At 32.7% G+C, this 19,772-nt stretch overlaps 3 protein-coding genes and 1 long non-coding RNA gene across 5 annotated transcripts; 1 reads left to right on the top strand and 3 right to left on the bottom strand.

The window, feature by feature from the left end:
- The first annotated feature begins 2,935 nt into the window (after window positions 1-2,935).
- On the top strand, window positions 2,936-7,986 carry LOC110667085 (uncharacterized). 2 transcript variants are annotated; one of them, XR_009143094.1, is made up of 4 exons: window positions 2,936-3,256; window positions 3,504-3,721; window positions 5,320-5,791; window positions 7,472-7,986. It is a non-coding gene; the product is annotated as an uncharacterized LOC110667085 (long non-coding RNA). The 2 variants fall into 2 exon arrangements; XR_002497249.2 differs by lacking the exon at window positions 3,504-3,721 and having other exon boundaries at window positions 2,939-3,256.
- LOC110667083 (cucumisin-like) lies at window positions 3,504-7,556 on the bottom strand. Its single transcript, XM_058133668.1, has 10 exons — window positions 7,455-7,556; window positions 6,918-7,006; window positions 6,680-6,771; window positions 5,865-6,108; window positions 5,255-5,765; window positions 4,996-5,099; window positions 4,666-4,884; window positions 4,464-4,578; window positions 4,162-4,375; window positions 3,504-4,044 (listed from the first exon to the last, which is right to left on the bottom strand). Exons 1-10 carry the CDS (start codon window positions 7,554-7,556, stop codon window positions 3,518-3,520), a joined length of 2,217 nt encoding a protein of 738 aa, XP_057989651.1. The 3' UTR covers window positions 3,504-3,517.
- Window positions 7,987-8,798: 812 nt separating the features above from the next.
- LOC110667060 (cucumisin) lies at window positions 8,799-12,500 on the bottom strand. The gene is given in 11 exon segments (XM_058135314.1): window positions 8,799-9,032; window positions 9,035-9,379; window positions 9,488-9,713; window positions 9,803-9,914; window positions 10,026-10,226; window positions 10,360-10,463; window positions 10,580-11,093; window positions 11,183-11,429; window positions 11,646-11,737; window positions 12,227-12,318; window positions 12,405-12,500. Coding segments are annotated over 11 exon segments (2,208 nt in total). The 3' UTR covers window positions 8,799-8,853.
- A 2,305-nt stretch (window positions 12,501-14,805) lies between these two features.
- On the bottom strand, window positions 14,806-17,990 carry LOC110667103 (cucumisin-like). Its single transcript, XM_058134704.1, has 10 exons — window positions 17,867-17,990; window positions 17,683-17,774; window positions 17,443-17,534; window positions 17,095-17,338; window positions 16,489-17,002; window positions 16,271-16,374; window positions 15,961-16,179; window positions 15,754-15,865; window positions 15,456-15,669; window positions 14,806-15,332 (listed from the first exon to the last, which is right to left on the bottom strand). The coding sequence occupies exons 1-10, from the start codon at window positions 17,960-17,962 to the stop codon at window positions 14,806-14,808; spliced, it is 2,214 nt and encodes a 737-aa protein (XP_057990687.1). The 5' UTR covers window positions 17,963-17,990.
- Window positions 17,991-19,772: the final 1,782 nt, after the last annotated feature.

Raw genomic sequence — 19,772 nt, 5'->3', positions numbered from 1 at the left:
ATGAGCAAAATGTAGATCAGGCTGGGGGTGATCCTCCAGCCGAATAACTTGTACAAATTTTGCGATGAAATGAAATAGAATGCCTTTTTGTTCGATGAATGGTTGTGATCGGAAAATTTCTAAACCCTTGTTTGTCTGAGTATATTTAAATAACTGGAAGCGATTATTATCCTAAGTGTGAGAGATCGGAAAACACAATATGCATGAGATTGGTAAAGAACCAACATTAAACAGAACTTAATTGAAAATTTGGCTTGAACATCTAAGATCGGGATCTTCATTAAACCGGATTAGAACCTTAGCTTGATTACTCCTAAACTTTTTAAAAGAGGGGTCGATCATAAATATTGGCGGCAAGGTTCTAGTGTTAGTTCAATTTCGTCTGACAAGAGTGATCGGGAATGTAGTTAACTGGTCAGGATATTTGACAATTGGCTTGAGAGATCGGTGAATGATTGAGAGTCCGGTAAGGCTTAGCGTTGACTCAATTCTCTGTGAAGAGAGATCGGTAATATGGCAAAGAGAGGTTGGAAATGTAGTTGGCTGGCAAAGGAAAATTTAGTGCTGGGGATCGATTTCAAAATTTATTAATTCTGGGGATCGGTTTCAAGGTTTATTGATTCCGGGGATCGGCCAAAATATGGTGTCGACAGTTCTTATAATTGACCCTTTTGCAAAAACTATTCAAATGAGCTCTAAAAATTCTAAAACTTTACCCCACAGTCCTTAGCAATATTACTAAGCTAATGCAAAAGGAATCATAATTTTCTGAGCTACCACGAATATTTTATGAATTTTTAATCCCATTCAAGCACTAGAAAATTACAAAAAAGTAAGGTTCAAGTTTACCTATGCCGATTCTGACGGGGACGCGCTCGGGACGTCTGACAATGGTGGGGTAGCCAAAATCTCGATCCAATTCCAAGACTTTTTCGGTAGTCGGTCTGTCTGGCCTGAAATTCACAGACCCGAGCAACCATCGAATTTCCACGAATTGAAGGTACCTACACGAAGCCCACAACACGGGGGTTAGTATATAATTTTTACAGAATTTTCTAAGCTCATTTAATGCTCGAAAAAATACTACGAAATTTCGTGGGACCCACCGAAAAATGGTGTCGAAAAATTTCAAAATTTATATTGCCGCGAAGCTCTCGATGAGTGGAGCGCTCTGTTACTTTTGGTTTTCTCGTGGGGTTCACAGTTTGCTAGAAATCTAGCTCAAAAATCGAAATGGGCAAAAACTTCCTAAACAAAAATTAGGCAAACCGCTCGATGGATTTCGGTGTTCTTAGTGTCTATGGAAAGCTCTCGAGGTATAGATAGTGTTTGACACAAGACCTGGCCCAATCGGTGGCCGGATAGACCGGATTTCGGCCGGGAAGGCCAGGCGTCGCGCTACGCGTCGCGTGACTTCGCAAGCGTTTTCCCGGCGTTCCAGGTGGCGGCTGGTGATGGGGAAGCACTGGGGTGACGTGCCGGCGAGGTGGGGAGGCTGGGGCGGTGGCTGGCCGGCGTGGGGAGGAGGGAGGAGAGAGAAAACGGGAGAGAAAAGAAGAGAGACGGGACGGGCACGGGGGAGAAAGAAAAGGAAGAAAGAGGCCGGTCCGATTCAACCGGTTCGATCCGGTCCGGTTTGATTCGGCCGGTTCGATTCAGGATACAAAATTTTGAATTTTTACTCTGTCTTGGGACAGAAAACGAGGCCCAAAAATTCTGAAAAAATTCTAGAAAACTCAGAAAAATTCGTAGAGTCCAAATATATTTTTAATTTTATCACGTAGTCTTTAAATTAATTTTTAAAAATCATCAAAGTTTCATAATTTCGGAAAATTGAACTCGATTTCTAAAATCTGAAAAATGTTAAATAATTTCCTAAAATTTAAATAATTTAAAATATTAATATTTTTTTACAAAATAATAAATTTAAAAATTAGAGGTGTTACATCATATATACTTATTTAGGCTTGGATCAGCCAATATTAAATATTATTTAGTTTGAAAATAAGTCCGACATGCTTATTTCGTATTACAATTTTGGAGTGAGAGGTGGAGTTGAATGAATGAGTTAAGAGGCAAAAGTCGATGAAGCATGAAAATTTGATTTGCTTGAGCTTTCACCAACAATTACCATAAGATTGGGTTTTTATTTTTTATAAACTTTTAAGAGAATGTTTTATACTGGATTAATAAGAGGTAATTATTATTTTATAATTTTTAATTTATCATTAATATTATTTAAATACTTAAAGAGGGTACGTTAATTTTTACGTCATTAAAATTTATATTTTTTTAAATAAATTAAATATTTAATATAATTACCTTTTTAAATTTTAAAATTTACAAAATTAACATTAAACTCTTAATTTTTTTATTTTCTACCAAACACATCCTTATTTGTTTTAGATGTGGGACTTCAACATTGGCTAAGCATTAGTGATAGAAAATCACTTTATAAGACAATGATATTGTTGTTGTCTAAGGTGCAACTGCTTAGCCAACTTCTTCCATCGGGAAGTAAACTACGTTCCTAAAGCCATTGGTGACAAGTTGCATCTACTTATAAATTTTATTAATTTAAAATCAACAATAATAAATTTTTACTTATAAAAAAATTTAAAAGAAAAATGCAAAGGCACAGCAGGATTATCTCTACTGGTGATTGACCTTGGCTGATACAAGTAGTTCAAATTTAATTGTTTCTTTGTGATTAGCTTGGTGATAATGCAAAGATTATTTTGGTCCATATATACTCTCACTCATATTTATAAAGGGTTTATTCATATTTACATAGGATTTACTCTTTTAATTTACGGAGGGATACTTTTTTAGAAATATAATACAATTATTTTATAAAATATGAATTTAACTAAATATAAAAATCTTATAATGTTAAAATTTGTTCTGTTAATAAAATAATTTAAAATTTATTTTTATTTATTTATTTACCTTTATTTAGGAGTAGGTGAAAAATAGAGAGAGGATTTTGGAGAGAAAAATAGCCATGCGAGGCTCACAATTGTTGTTTCTTAAGATCTAGACACCGCAGGCTTATTTTCCCTCAAATCCCTTCATCCATTTGCCACACTTCCCAAACAGAGCCTTAAAGATGGACATGAATTAAGTTAATCGAAGAAGTTTGGTGCCCTGGTTTCTTTTATCATGGACAATCCGAGGGCTCCCAAAAGTTGAGTTGCTGACAATGGCTTCCAAATTTAGATTCTTCCCTACACATCTGGGCATATTCAGAGTTCAGGTACTGGGTTTACTTCCTCCTCTTCTATCATTCTATGACCTTTCTATCGATTTTCGTTTTATTCTTTTGTGTAGTAGTTAATATTCATCTCAATGATAGGAGTTAAACCCTTAATTTAATTAGCTGTTTGATTCACTATCTTGTATGTGATTGATACAAAAAACACATAATTGCATCGCATCTGAGACAAAAGACTCTGTCTTTTTTTTTTTTAATTATTATTATTTGTTCATTTTGTTTCTGGCAGTTCTCAAACTTTAATCAAGGATAGGTAACATGTGCCACTATAGGACTTCTCACTTGATGCAACCCATCATCCCAAACCAAAGAACCAGAGATCATAGTTTTGATCATTGTAGCTTCTACTGTCACAACAAAAGATTGTTTCTGCCCAAGGGACTGGAAGGAAAGAACACTTGGTTGAACCTGAATTTTAAGTCCTGCTGGTGCATTTATAATTGCCTTGTAAGTAGATATTTGTGACCCAACATTTGTGACAGTTCTTTGGAAAGTGCGAGTTATAGATTCCCCATACTTGGTAGATAGAGTATAAGAAGGGTAATTCAGATCCCAAACAGTTCCATTGGTTTCTGCAGAGCATGCGCTTTGATCTCCAGTGACAAGTTGAAGTTGTCTAGTGCCATACCCTTGTCCACATAGAAATTTAACATAATCTATCTCTCCAGCATCATATACTAAACCTGGATCTGTGGCCTTAATAGGATTTATGTGACCTGATCCATAAGCAAACTCTGCGTCTGGGTTTTTGTCAGGATTCATGGGATATGCTGCAATGGAAGGTTAAATTCTAGGAGTTAGTTACTTGCTGGGGATTCATGCCATAAAATTATGCTTTTGAGATCCATTTGGAAAATAGCATTCATGGAAACATTCATAGACATTACCTGTTGTCATTAGAGCAGACTTAATTGCATCAGAAGACCATGTTGGGTGAAATGACTTGACATAAGCTGCTGCACCAGATGCGTGCGGGCAAGACATGGATGTGCCAGAGATTATGTTGTATTGAACAAATCTATTATCTCCTTCATATCCTGTCACAGTAGAAGCTCCAGACCATGCTGCTAAAATGTCCACTCCAGGAGCTGTTAGGTCAGGCTGCACATGATGGTTAAGAAGTTACAGGAAGTAGAAAGAGTCTGTGATATAGAAGGAATTAAGATAGATAGTTTTTCCTTCATTTTACCTTCAGAATGTCCCTTGTTAATGGATTGGGCCCCCTTGAAGAAAATATAACCACAGCTGGGGCTAATTCATCCTTAATTTCGATGCTCTTCAATATTGTTGCAGTTGGCTCACTGCTGGATCCAAAAAAAAAACCCAATTTAGATCATTTAACCAGTATGTCTGCATTCACCAATATACTATGAAATGAATTGCAGAAGTACCTAGCCGAGTTTAGATACTGCAAAATATCAGCTCCATCACTCATTCTTAATACGGAAGCCGGTAAAATATAACTACTGGCCAAATCTTTGAAAAATCCATTTTGCATTATGGAGCCAACTGCACCAGCAGCTATGGCTCCACTCCCAATTGTTGCAGCATCACACAGAACAATTTTCCCTTCCACCAGAGTCTTGTTCAAGCTGCCTGAGGTGCACAACCTGCATTTCAGTGTAGACATTGTACATGTACACTTCTCTTTCATCTAATTGTAATTACATGCTGCTAAATCAGAATACAGTAGATTCAACATTCTTTATGCTCCTTTTTACCTGGAAGAGATCCCTTCATATCCTGCAGTTTGGTTTGGTGCTTCTCCACCATAGATGATAGGGTACATAGTATTTCCAAGATCGAAAGTATTTATTGAGAGTCCCTACATTGGAAGAAAGTTACATTTGTATGGTTCCCTTAACTTATTGTCATAGTTTAACAACTAATCCTTGAGATGATATAATGATCAGTGATAAACACAAAAAATTTGAAAAAGGTGGGAAGAGAAATTGTTAGGACTGAGACTTGCATGCTCACCTCATAAATTGCTCCATTACCTAGCTTCACCTGGCTTACAAACTTTCTGTCTATGGTGCTTGCAGCAACAGAAAGAGCCCAAGGTGAAAAGTTTAAGACACTTTCAGATCGAGGACCTGAATTACCAGCAGAATTGGATGTGAGAATACCATTCTTCATTGAATGGAAAGCTCCAATGGCAATTGAATCTTGAAAATAGTCCAGAGGCCACCCTCCTACTGAAAGAGATATTACATCAACTCCATCAGCAATAGCATCATCAAATGCTGCAAGAATGTCAGCATCTGAACAGCCATCAGACCAACATATCTTGTACACAGCTATACGGGCAGAGGGAAGGCCTCCTCGAGCAGTCCCTGAAGCAACGCCTAGTAAGCTTGCATGGCTAACTACGTCCCCTGCCGCTGTTGATGCAGTGTGGGTCCCATGGCCTTCTGAATCTCTTGGTGAAGCAATTTCTCCTGGACCTACTTCTCCTTCGCTGTGGTAGTATCGAGCTCCAATTACTTTGCTACGAACACATAAAAATTTCAAAAGGTTAGGATATTCCTTTAAAAATTTTTGTATGCGTTTGCTTGTCTAAGTCAGAAACAAAGGGCTTAAAGCTTACTTGTTGCATGTGAAATTGGAGGATCCTTGGCAAATGCCCTTCCATTTGGTTGGAGGTGGACCAAATCCTTTGTCATTAAAACTTTCAGACTCAGGCCAAATTCCTGTGTCGAGCATTCCAATAATGATGTCACTTTCATAAGTTGATCTTGTAACATTCAAGGGGAAACCCATGAAGTTCCAGGACCGTGTTGTATGGAGTTTCTTCTTTTCACTAGGGAACACAGACACCACACCTTCCATACCTGGAAAAGACAAAACGACCAAAACTTACATCAGAGTTATTAATTCTAATGTGGGTTTTCCTCTGTTTGAATATATAAAATTTTCCTCTATGTCCTCTTTACAACTGCCTTCTAGTAGGGCTAAGTATTTGGTTCAAACCAAATCGAACCGCGCCGCTCTATTTCAGTTCAGTTTGGTTTGAACCGATCAGTTTTTGAATTTTGATGAATTTTTTAATTTTGATGAATTTTCAAGTTATTGAGTCCGATTTTGACTTTGGTTTGAACCTAATAACCATTAAACACTGAAATTAAACAATTTATATATATATGTATATATATATATATATATAATTACATATAATTCATAAATTCCCTATAAAAATAAATAAAATAATTCGGTTCGGTTTGATTCAATTGATTTTTTTCTCCAAAACCAAATCGAACTGAAATAACTGAAATTCTTAAAATACAAAATCGAACTGAACCGAACCGAATCAAATTGAATTATCTTAAAAATGGAACTGAATTACCGAATTAAAGTGGTTCAGTTCGGTTTATTCATTTCAAACCGAATAGTGCTAATCCCTACCTTCCAGTTTCTGCTTCTCCTCTTCAGTCAACTTAGCAACAAAGCCATTGAAGCTCCTGTGATAGCTGTGGACCAAAAAATCTGATGCACCACTGTTAAATTAATCCACTAAGAGAGTTAGCTCCTTCTTAAACCTCACTGGATGGGACAAACTTACTAATCCCAAATTGAAATTACTAGTTATCTTATTAGGTCACATTTTAGCCTCTTAAAATTTAAGTCTAGTTAAAATGTTAACCTGCCAACAACCTCTTGTAGCATGCTGGTATGAAAAGCTGTTGCAGAAAAATCACCCTTTGGACGGTCACCCATGTACACAATAAATGTCTGCATCCACAAATTGCCAAGTTTTATTCAAATGTTATATTTCGATAATGTTTGCTACATGTTGTGTCTATTTGTGTAGTTATTCTAAACTTTACGAAAGTTTTCAATTAGTGGTGCGATCTAGTTATATTTTTGTGGGTGTAATGGGTAAATTTTTCTAAGGTGAGCTGCCTCTTATTTTTCTCCATTAGGGGGCAAAGATTAAGCTAGTGTGTGGGTATAAGCACTCATTATGCCAAAGTCGATTTCTCTTATAAATGTTTAACTTCAAATCCCTGAAAAAATGGTAGAAGAAAAAGGGCTTGTGATTTCCTTGTTTAGCTTGCTATAATGGCAGATAAGAATGAAATGAGAATGACAAAAACAAAAACAGTACTAACATAAAAAGACTGATGAAATTCATAGAATTAAGAGCAAAGCAAAAACTATTAGAGATGAAATTGAATGCCTTTCTATCTGTTTCAGGTGTGCCATGGCAGCTAATAACAAGACTACAGGTGAGGCTTATAATAAGGAGAAGCCTTGGATGTGGGCAATTTTGGCTTGCCATTTGAGCAAGTGCCCTGAGACTGGGAGCTGGGAGTTTCTTGCTACTAATTTCTATGCAAATGTCAAACTAGAGCATGGCTTTTATAGAGGTAAAAAAAGCACAATCATTCGACTTTCCCTCTACAGTGAGTTCTGAAACCATTGGTAAACCCGTCAACAGCGGAAGTCCTTCCAAGGCCGGCCAATTTCCTCCTGGATACTGCTAGCCATCACTGGACATAAAAAACAGGCCAAAAAAAATTCTTTTCCAGACAATATGTTTTGAAAAAAAAGATGAACATGTCGGATTATTTTTGTTGTGTATTATGTCTGTACCAATGACTTGATTTCAAGCTCTTGGCTTATGGATTCCCTTTCCCTGAACAATTGTAACTAAAAAATAATGTAGGATCTGTTTGGCATTAATGTTGAAGTCGTCGTTGTTGGGAAAATTATTTTTTAATATTTTAATTAAATTTGATAAATTTTATTTATAATAACAGAAAAATAATAAAATAATTTTTTCCAAATGTAAGCAGCTTTTTGCAGAGAAGTTGTTTTCCTTGAACAATTGGTGAAACATACTTGTAGCATTTATTATTTTTAATGATTATCATCATTTTGCTACAATTTTGATTCAATATTGTAACACAAAATTTTTATCCTTTTGGCTTTTGCTATGTTAATTTCAAGTTGTTGGTAGCTCTTGAAATATCCGAAAAGGCAAATGGTTGACAACACTTAAGCAAAACATATTTATTACTATTGTATAAATTAGCAAAAAACATCTCATAAATTATATTTTATTTGCAACACTATTGTTAAGGTTTTGTCTGTCATTTGCAATGTACTATCTTAAAATTTTAAGATACAACCTTCTCACTGGACGTATCACAAATGCCTATAGTGAATAGATATAATTATAAATTTTTATTCTCTATGTCCTATTAAGATAACTCATTCTCTTTTTTCACTTATTCTAAATTATGGTCCACTCCCTTAAAAAAAATAAAATAAAATTATGGTCCACTTTTTTTAAAAAACTAATTAATTCATTAGTTTCTTGTACCCATTTAATATGTATTACAAACAAATTTAATTAATTTTAATAATAATTTAATAACATAAGCAATTTAATATTAATAGAGGATATATTAAAGAAATCTAACCAAAATTTTAATATATTTATTAATATAATTATATTTACTTAAATAATATAGTTGCTCTTAGTTTAGTCCTAAGAAATTACAATATGTGATGGTTCTTCTTGTATTTTCATAGGCATATATTGCTTTTGATATGGTAATGTCTCCTGAATTTTATTGTGTCACTACATAAACAGTAATTGGGCTCCTCACTTGATGTACTCCGTCATCCCACACCAAAGAAGCAGAGACCATGATATCTTCTAATTCTAACTTCCCTTCAACTGTAAGAGCAAAAGATAAATTCTCATTAAGAGAGGTAAATGATAGGATGCTAGGATTCACTTGGATTTAAATCCATGAGGGGAAGTCACTGTAGCTTTGCATGTGGAAGTTGGTGAGCCAACATTTGTGACAATCCTATTATAGACACGGCTAATGAACTCTGAGGGTGCAATAGAAAGTGCAAAGGAAGGATAGCTCAGATCCCAAACTGTTCCATTAACTGAGCAGCTGCCGTTGTCCCCTGTAACCATTTGTAGAAGACTGCTATTGTATCCTTGTCCACACAAAAATTTTATGTAGTCGATTGGCTCTGCATCGTTGATCAATCCTGGATTAATAGCCTTTGCAGGATTTATATGTCCAGCTCCATATGCAAATTCAGCTTCAGAGTTGATTTTAGAATTCATTGGAAAAGCTGGAAATGCAGGCAAGAGCCACTACGTATCAATAATTCATTATAAACTAAAAATTAAGGACAAGAACATTTGATCTTCAACATAGCTAATGATCTTCAAGAACTCACATGTAGTCATAAGAGCAGATTTGAAGGCAGCAGGAGTCCATGTTGGGTGATACGATTTGACATAAGCAGCAGCCCAAGTAGCAGCCCCAGTTGCATGTGGGCAAGCCATTGAAGTTCCTGAGATTATATTATATGGTACTCTTCTATTATCCTCTGGAATTTCTGTAACTGAACGAAGTAATGACCAAGAAGCTAGAATGTCAACTCCTGGGGCAGATATATCAGGCTGCAAGATATATACATATATGCATTTAAAAGATTGGTACATTATTCATATTAGAAGCCTATTTGAGCAAACTTAGTCCTGTGAATTACCTTGAGAATATCTCGAGTAATTGGATTTGGACCTCTTGATGAAAATGCAACCACATAAGGGGCCAATGAATTCTTTGCCTGGTTACTTTTATATATAGTGGCAGATGCGATTCTGCAATTTGTACGAAGAAATGATGATTAGTAATAAATTCATTATAAGCCTACTTATTAATGTCAAGAACTAAAACAAAATTCTGGTGAAAAATATATTTGGAATCTATACCCTGTTGAGTTTATGTAGGAGAGAATGCTGCTACCCTCGTCATGTCCAAGACAAGAAGCAGGCAACGGAAAAGACTCAGCAACATCTTTAACGCCTTGGTATTGAGTTAAAATGCCAGCTGCACAAGCCAAGAATGCAGATACACCGGAATCCATTTCATCGTAAACAATTTTGCCCTTCACTAAACTTGAGTCCAATAACCTGCATTTTTGTTTCATTTTATCTGGAATTAATTTCCATTGTCAACCCTATTGTCATATAGAAGAATATATATATATATATATATATATATATATATATATATATATATATATATATATATATATATATTAACCTGGGCCTAGAGCCTGCAAAATTTCCATTGGTGTTTGGAGCATTTTCTCTATAGATTATTGGAAGCATGGTATTATTTAGATCAAATGTGTTTATGGAAATACCCTGGATTCAGGGAAAACATGTAAATGATCAGAAATGAAGACTTTTAGTATATCTCAATCATAGGTGTTCTAATAAAAATATGTTTTTAGTCTTGTAGAATTCTATGTAACCATTACCTCATAAGTTCTGTTATTTCCTAGCCGAACCTTGGTGATGAACTCTCTGTCAATGGTGCTCGCTGCCACAGAAAGAGACCATGGGGAAAAATTTGTGATTGTTCTTAGTACAGGCCCATAATTTCCTGCAGAGTTTAAAGTCAATATACTATGTTTCATAGCGTGAAAAGCTCCAATTGCGGTTGAATCTTTGAAATAGTCTAAAGGAGTAGAGCCTCCAAGAGAAACAGATATGATGTCAACTCCATCAGCAATTGCATCATCAAATGCTGCAAGAACGTCAGCATCCCAGCAACGGTCTGACCAGCAAACTTTGTAAACAGCAATCCTAGCTGATGGAACTCCTCCGCGGGTTGTTCCTATGCCAAGGCCATACAGGCTTGCCATGTTAACTACTCCCCCAGCTGCAGTTGAAGCTGTATGTGTTCCATGGCCTTGTGAATCTCTTGGAGACTTAAGATCTTTTGCACCTAATAATCCATTGCTTCGATAAAATTTTGCTCCTATAATTTTACAGCATATATGTATAGGAACTCACTTGATATATAACATGGGAAAAAAAAATAAAGGGGCTATATTTGTATATGGGTTGTTGGCGTTTACTTGTTGCAAGAGAAACTGGATGAGACATGGCAAGAGCCCTTCCATTTGGTAGGAGGCGAACCAAATCCTTCATCATTAAAGCTTTGGGACTCTGGCCAAATTCCAGTGTCAATCATCCCAACAATGATATCGCTTTCAAGATTCGTTCTTTTAACCTGCTGGGAAAATCCCATGAAGTCCCATGACCTTGTTGTGTGAAGTTTCTTCATTTCATTAGGAAAAACAGACACTACACCTTTCATTCCCGTATTCCCAGAGTTACACAGATGGCCATCAGCTTATTGAAGAAAGCACCACTCCTCTCTATTGCCATTTTTTTTTTTATTTATATATAAAAGAAATATGATGTGTTAGAGATAAATATTCTACGTTGAAATAATACAAAAGAATTAAAGCTTCAACACCTCAATTTTGAGGTAAGACTTGAGTTTCTAATATTGTAAATGAAAATTGCACCAACCTGCATTCTTTTGTGCTTCATCTTCAGGTAGCTTTGCAACAAATCCATGGAACGTTCTTTTGAAGCTGTTCACTAGACTTTCAGGAGAGAAATTTCTGAAATAATATGAATTTTTTAATAACAGAAATGTTAGATTTAAGCAGAAAAAATTTTTGTTATAAAAAATATAAAATTTATTACCATAAATTTATAGCAGCATTTTATGAATTATTGTATGTTGTTGTTACAAAATTATGGACATGGATATTTAATAATGAAATTGTGGTTGCTGCAAAAAAAAAAATTTATTATTGACAATAATAATTATTACTGTAAAAAAATTTTAATAATAATAATAATTACTGTCATATCTTTTTTATATATCATTGTCAGTAATTGTTCATGGTTGTATATTACCTTTGTAGACGTTAAAATTAATGTTGCTGTAAAATTTTTACCGTTAATTCTAACATTGTAATGGAAATATCTTGGTCAATTTTATATTGCTGAAAAATTATATCATTCTTCATACTTGTATATTTCTATTTGTTGCGGTGCCAATGGAGTAGTTTACATTGATTCATAAATTATAATATGAACCTAACCTTCCACTGGCTTTTTGTAGCATGCTCAAGTGAAGAGATGAAATGGAGACTTGATCCTTATTAGGCCTTTGACCCATATACACAATGTATGACTGCATAAAATTATAAGACTTAGAATTTCATCAAGTCTTGAAAAAGGGTAGCAAAAGAAAGACATTGTAAAGAAAATTTTAATTGCCTTTCGATCGTCCTGAGAAGCTGAGCCACTACGAAGAAGGGTAGAGGCGAAGCTGAGTAAGAGAAGGCACGAAAGATACGATTTTATGCTTGCCATATTATTGCAAGGATAAGAATATGGTTTTGTACAATACAGATATTAGAACAAGTTCTTATATAAGAAAATTAAGAATTGATATTGAAAAAATATGAAATGAAAAGACAATATATAAATAATCGAGCTTCAATATTAAATTGACTATTTATTTTTATTTATTTTAATGTGTAAAGTAATACAATAATTTATATAAGCTCATTTAAAATAAATTAAAGTGCAATTTGCCTAATGCTCTCTTAAAATTAACTGATATTAACTCCACTAAGTCATTCCCAAAATTTCTTGGTATCTGATTTGTTATATTTTTATTTGTTTAAAGAACTTAATTAATTAGGTTCCATTCTTAATTAATTAGGTTCCATTTAATTCAGGGAATTAATTAGAAATTATAGAAATGTTCTTATATATATAGACCTATTCAGCATGGACATGAAGTATTTTGAGCTCAAGATGGTAATAAGAATTTAACTCACAACGGTATTAATCCAATTGGGAAAAACTAATGTTATTTTCACTTATTTTTTTAATATTTTGTACTAAATGAAGTAATATAAGTTGGAAAACATGTTAGATACCAATAAAAGATTATAATTATTAAATACTGATACAATGTTACCAAAATATCACTTTTATGTAGAGAGAAACAAAATATGGTAATAGAATATAAATAAACAATATTCATATTTATGTTTGATTTCTTTAAGTTTTATAAGGTAAGAAATTATAATTATTTAACTGAAGAAAGCAAAAAAAAAAAAAAAAAGTGAACTATATATTAAAAACAAACAAGAAAATAAGAAAAAGAAAATAGACGAACTAGGCACCACTGAAAGAAGGATAAATTTTTAATTTTTTTAATTTTTTACCTATTGCCAATAAAAATACAAAGACAAATAAAAGAGTCCTCCAGTTACATAGAATACAATTTAAATCATGCCAATGTATATGATCATGATAAAAAAATAAAAAAATAAAAAAAAATCCATACTATTACACAATTAGCACAATAGGTAAAAATAATTAAAAAATTAAAAACTGAAATTTTACCTTGCACAATAAATTGTTGATAGAACTTGATTTTCAATGCTATATTTGCTTAAAGATAATAATGAAAATTAATTATATATATATAAATTAATAAAATATATATTTTATAGACATAGCATTTGAATACAAATTAAAATAGAACTATAATTAATAGTTTAATCCAATTTAAAATAGAATTAATACAAATTAAAATAGAAATAAAAAATAATGTTTTAATTCAAATTAAAATAGGATTGATTAAAACTCTTGTTATAAATACATTAATTGAATAAAATTAAAATAGAATTAAAATGAACATGTAATTAAAATATAATGTAAGAATGCAATATAAATAGAAAATATGAACAGGAAGGAAACGAAAATATATAATTAAATTGAATATAATTAAATATAATGAATAAGGAAAGGTAAAAAAGGAAAAATAGTCATAAATTTATAATTTTATGTAGTTTTATAAATGTGAAAAAATAAATATATACTTTTATTTTTTGTCAGATTAATATTATAAAATTGAATTTTTGGTACAAGTAGTTTAAATACAAATTATAATTAATAGTTTAATAAATTAAAATACAACTGATGCAAATCAAAATAGAAAGACAATTAATAGTTCAACTCACATTAAATTAAAGTTCTTTTTATAAAAGTATATTTTTGAGTTTATTATTATTGTCGCATATATATATAAAAAAAAAGCTAAAAGTTTTAATGTGATATTATTTTCATTATTTAATTTTGAATATAAATTTATAAATTATTCTTCTTTAAATAATAGCTAATATCATGTAAATTTTATATTATAAAATTAAAATTTTAATTAGTTGATTTTTTTTTACTAGAAAATAGCATGGAAATTATTTTTTACGAATATTAATTAAAATAAAATATTTTTTACTACATATATATTTTAGAAGAATTGAGGGAGTCAATGTTTTTTCATTTAGCATATCATATTCTAAGTTGGGTGTTACAGGTGATTTATCGCTATGATTTATTGTAATAATTAAAAAAAAAAGGATTGAGGGAGCCAAGCCCCTTCTCCCCTCCCTCCAATACCTTTGATGTAATCCCTATCTGTATTAATTGATAAAGAAGTGTACATGAAATAAAGTTATACAATGATAAAAGAGTATACAAAAGAAAAGTGTAACCTGATAGCTATTAGGTTAGTCCTAAGAAATTACAAGCACACATGTGATGGTTCTGCTTGTATTTTCGCTGGCATTGCTTTTTTTGATATGGTGACGTCTCCTGAATTTTATTTTGTCACTACATAAACAGTAATTGGGCTCCTCACTTGATGTACTCCATCATCCCACACCAAAAAAGCAGAGACCATTGAATCATCTAATGTCCCTTCAATTGTAAGAGCAAAAGCTAGCTTCTCACCAAGAGAAGTAAATGATAGGATGCTAGGATTCACTTGGATTTTAAGTCCTTGTGGCGAAGTCACAGTAGCTTTGTATGTGGAAGTTGGTGAACCAACATTTGTGACAATCCTATTATAGACACGGCTAATAAACTCTGAGGGTGAAGTAGAAAGTGCAAAGGAAGGATAGTTCAGATCCCAAACTGTTCCATTGGTTGCTTTAGAGCAGCTGCTGTTGTCCCCGGTAACCATCTGTAGAAGACTTGTATTGTATCCTTGCCCACACAAAAATTTTACGTAGTCCAGTGGCTCTGCATCGTAGATCAATCCAGGATCAATAGCCTTAACAGGATTTATATGTCCAGCTCCATACGCAAATTCAGCTTCAGGGTTGATTTCAGAATTCATTGCAAAAGCTGAAAATACAGGAAAGAGAGTTGGCCACTACGCATCAATAATTCAATAAAAACTAAAAATTAATAATAATAAGGACAAAAGCATGCGATCTTCAACATAGCAAATGATCTTCAAGAACTCACCTGTAGTCATAAGAGCAGATTTGATGGCTGCAGGAGACCATGTTGGGTGAAACGATTTGACATAAGCAGCAGCCCCGGTTGCATGTGGACAAGCCATTGAAGTTCCTGAGATTATATTATATGGTACTCTTCTATTATCCCCTTGAATTTCACTAACTGAAGAAATTAAGGACCAAGAAGCTAAAATGTCAACTCCTGGGGCAGATATATCAGGCTGCAAGATACATAAGCACTTAAAAAGATCAGTATATTAGTCATCTTAGAAGCCCATTTAAACAACTTTAATCATGTGAATTACCTTGAGAACATCAAGAGTAATTGGATTTGGACCTCTTGATGAAAATGAAACCACATAAGGGGCCAATGAATCATTTACCTCATTACTTTTATATATAGTGGCAGCTGCATGTCTGTAATTTGTATTAAGAATTGATGATTAGTAATAAATTCAATATAAGCCTACTTATTAACGTAACTAAATTCTGGTGAAAATATATCATGATACCGTGTTAAGATTACGTAGGAGAGAATGCTGGTACCCTCTTCATGGCCAAGATAAGAAGCAGGCAATGGAAAAGAGAAAGCAACATCTTTAGGGCCTTGTTCTTGCATTACAATGCCAGCTGCACCAGCCAAGAATGGAGCTTTCCCAGAATTCAATTCATCGCAAACAACTATTTTTCCCTTCACTAGGCGTGGGTCCAATGAGTTTGTAGAGCATAACCTGCATTTTAGTTTCATTTATCTTTCATTAATTTCCATTTTCAACCCTATATATTGTCATATAGAAGAATTTTTTTTTTTTTTTTTTATACCTGGACTTAGAACCTGTAAAATTTCCAGTGATGTTTGGAGCATCTCCTCCATAGATTATAGGAAACATGGCATTATTAGTATCAAATGTGTTTATGGAGATGCCCTGGATTCAAGGAAATCATGTAAATGATCAGAAATGAAGACGAATAAATATCTCAATCATAGGTTTACTAATAAAATATGTTCTTAGTCTTGTAGAATTCTATGTAACCATTACCTCATAAGTTCTGTTATTTCCTAGCCGAACCTTTGTGATGAACTTTCTGTCAATGGTGCTCGCTGCCACAGAAAGAGACCATGGGGAAAAATTTCTGATTGTTGCAAGATCAGGTCCAGCATTTCCTCCGGAGCTTGAAGTCAATATCCCATGTTTCATAGCATGAAAAGCTCCAATTGCAATTGAATCGTTGAAATAGTCTAAAGGAGTAGAGCCTCCAAGAGAAATAGATATAATGTCAACTCCATCAGCAATTGCATCATCAAATGCTGCAAGAATGTCAGCATCCCAGCAACCGTCTGACCAGCAAACTTTGTACACAGCAATCCGTGCTGAAGGAACTCCGCCACGAGCTGTTCCGATGCCAAGGCCATACAGGCTTGCCATGTTAACTAATTCCCCAGCTGCAGTTGAAGCCGTATGTGTTCCATGGCCTTGTGAATCTCTTGGAGACTTAAGATCATTTGGACCAAATAATCCATCGCTTCTATAAAATTTTGCTCCTATAATTTTACTGCATATATATACAGAGGAACTCACTTGATAAGAAACTACTTTAACATATAAAAAAATGGGCTATATTTGCATATGGGTGGTGGAGTTTACTTGTTGCAAGAGAAATTAGATGAGACATGGCAAGAGCCCTTCCATTTGCTGGGTGGCGGACCAAATCCTTCATCATTAAAGCTTTGGGACTCTGGCCAAATTCCAGTGTCAATCATCCCAACAATGATATCGCTTTCAAGATTCGTTCTTTTAACCTGCTGGGAAAATCCCATGAAGTCCCATGACCTTGTTGTGTGCAGTTTCTTCTTTTCATTGGGAAACACTGACACTACACCTTCCTTTCCTGTATTTCCAGAGTTACACAGATGGTATCAGCTTATTGAAGAAAACACCACTCTTCTCGCTTCATCACCTGAATTCTAATAATGTGAATGAAATTGCACCAACCTGCAATCTTTTGTACTTCATCTTCAGATAGCTTAGCAACAAAACCGTGGAAAGTTCTTTTGAAGCTGTGTAGACTTTCAGGAGAGAAATTTCTGAAATAATATGAATTTTTAGTAAAAAAGATCAGGGTCAATTTTATATTGCTGAAAAATTATATCATTCTTCATGTTGCTTGTACGTTGCTACTTGTTACGTTGCCAATGCAATAGTTTCCATTAATTCATAAAATATAAACCTAACCTGCCAGTTGCTTCTTGTAGCATGTTCAAGTGACGCGATGAAATGGAGACTTGATCCTTATCAGGCCGGTGACCCATATACACAATGTACGACTGCATAAAATTATAAGACTCTTAGAATTTCATCAAATCTTGAAAGAGGGTAGCAAAAGAAGGAAACTAATTTAAAGAAAAAAATCATTTGCCTTTCGATCGTCCTGAGAAGCTGAGCTACTGCGAAGAAGGGTAGAGGCGAGGCTGAGTAAGAGAAGGCACGAAAGATATGATTTCAGGCTTGCCATTCTTGGAAGTACAAGGACTTTGCAATGATAATACTGGTATTGGAACAAGTTCTTATATAAAGAGTGAATATTAACTCCACCAATTCATTCCCAAAATCTTTTGCTATTTGATTTATTATATTTTTTTAAAGAACTTAATTAATTAGGTTCCATAATTCAGCGAACATAGTCATCTTCTGAAGCCGGTGTTAATTAGAAATTATAGAAATGGTCTTATTATAGACCAATTCACCATGGATATGAAGTATTTTGAGCTCATGATGATAAAATTTCACCTCGACAAAAGGAAATCAACACAATTGTATTAGTCTAATTAGTTAGTATCTGAATCTCATTTTCTTCTAGATTATCCTTCACTTCATTTAAAATACTTTAAAATTAATTAATAAGTGATTAAATCAATGGCGTGAAACTGATTTCAAACAAACTTTACCTACAAAATTAAGAGTTGAAATTCTTGAGTTTTTATTATTGAGAAGATTTAAAAAATAATAATAAAAAAAAAACTAAATGTATCACCAAGGTGTGCAAATTTAACTTGAGGGTAATTCCAATCGTAAGTAAAAAAAAATAATAATAATAATAATAATAATAATAACATTTTTCTGTTCAAAATTGACTTTTTATTTGTTTTAATCAAATATTTCTTTTTTATTTTAAAAATAGTAATTTGACCAAGACCAAAAATATTAGAAAAAAAAAGTGTAAATAATAATAATAATAATAATAATAATAATAATAAAAGCAGCAAAGCTAAAGGAAACTCTAAACATTATAAGATATTATAGTATAATATGAGTTGTTAGCAGCAGTCATTTTATAACCTGATCAAGTCAGATTTTTGGAATTTTAATATAATTTTGCTTCAGATTTTGATATATTAATTTATGCTGTGTTAATATAATTTATGCTTCGGCAGATGTTATTGGCTAGTTTAGTTGTTAATGAAAGCTTTTTTTTTTTCTCTTATTTATATACATGATTTTCTTACTTCTGGAACTTGTAATTAAAGTTTGTTTGAAATTAATAACATATCACTTATCCAACTAACCTTTTTATCAATAATAATAATAATAATTCGAACTACAAAATCAGAGCATAGAATCATTCCCTCCCAGTAAAGATTAATTTACAATAAAAAAAAAAACATATTTTAAGATGAACTTGCATAGACCAATTTAAGTTAATAATCTGAATAATTCTTAATTAAGCATTCTTTCCTGACCAGCAACACCATGTAAACTTATTATATAATTTGTACTTTATCAAAAGTTTAATTATACAAACTAAATGATAATGAAATATCACCAAATGAACATTCATTAAGAATCTCGTGCAGGATGATATCTTTTCTGTTGAATTAAAAAAAATAAAATTGAAATTATTGAGAATATTAATAACAAAATAATTGAGAAGAGGAATGTTTTCTTTTGTGACACCATAAAAGAAAGTAAACGCATCACCTACTCATAATTAAGTCAAAGCTATCTTAATATTTATTTCTAATTAATTAGTTCTATATTAAAAATGTGAACCCCTATTTTATATCTAAAATTTTATAAGAACTTAATTTTATTTATTTATTTTGTTAATTCTCATTTTCATAATAAAAAATTTTAATTTTTTTATATTAAAAATTTTATTTTTAAAAAAATAAAAATAAAAAAATCAAATAAGTGTAGAGAATCAAATAAGTCTAAAATTAAGTTTTGAGCCGCATAAGTCTATATAGTTCTTAATTTTAGACTAATTTAAATTAAAAATATAGGAATTTTTTTAATTTTTTTAAATAAAAATAAATATAATTATA

Source organism: Hevea brasiliensis, chromosome 14 (genome assembly GCF_030052815.1).
Source record: "Hevea brasiliensis isolate MT/VB/25A 57/8 chromosome 14, ASM3005281v1, whole genome shotgun sequence".
Lineage (NCBI taxonomy): Eukaryota > Viridiplantae > Streptophyta > Magnoliopsida > Malpighiales > Euphorbiaceae > Hevea > Hevea brasiliensis.
This window is presented reverse-complemented; position numbering and strand designations above follow the sequence as displayed.

What these genes read in the sequence shown, in the direction of transcription:
- LOC110667083 (XM_058133668.1), bottom strand. Translation starts at nt 7,556, where the DNA reads ATGGCAAGCCAAAATTGCCCACATCCAAGGCTTCTCCTTATTATAAGC. An exon ending in CACCTGAAACAGATAGAAAG is followed by an intron (nt 7,007 to 7,454) that starts GCATTCAATTTC and finishes TTGTGGATGCAG; the next exon opens with ACATTTATTGTGTACATGGG. An exon ending in CTACAAGAGGTTGTTGGCAG is followed by an intron (nt 6,772 to 6,917) that starts GTTAACATTTTA and finishes TTAATTTAACAG; the next exon opens with TGGTGCATCAGATTTTTTGG.
- LOC110667103 (XM_058134704.1), bottom strand. Translation starts at nt 17,962, where the DNA reads ATGGCAAGCCTGAAATCATATCTTTCGTGCCTTCTCTTACTCAGCCTC. An exon ending in TTTACAGGTTCTAAGTCCAG is followed by an intron (nt 16,180 to 16,270) that starts GTATAAAAAAAA and finishes ACTAAAATGCAG; the next exon opens with GTTATGCTCTACAAACTCAT. An exon ending in ATCTGCTCTTATGACTACAG is followed by an intron (nt 15,333 to 15,455) that starts GTGAGTTCTTGA and finishes CTGTATTTTCAG; the next exon opens with CTTTTGCAATGAATTCTGAA.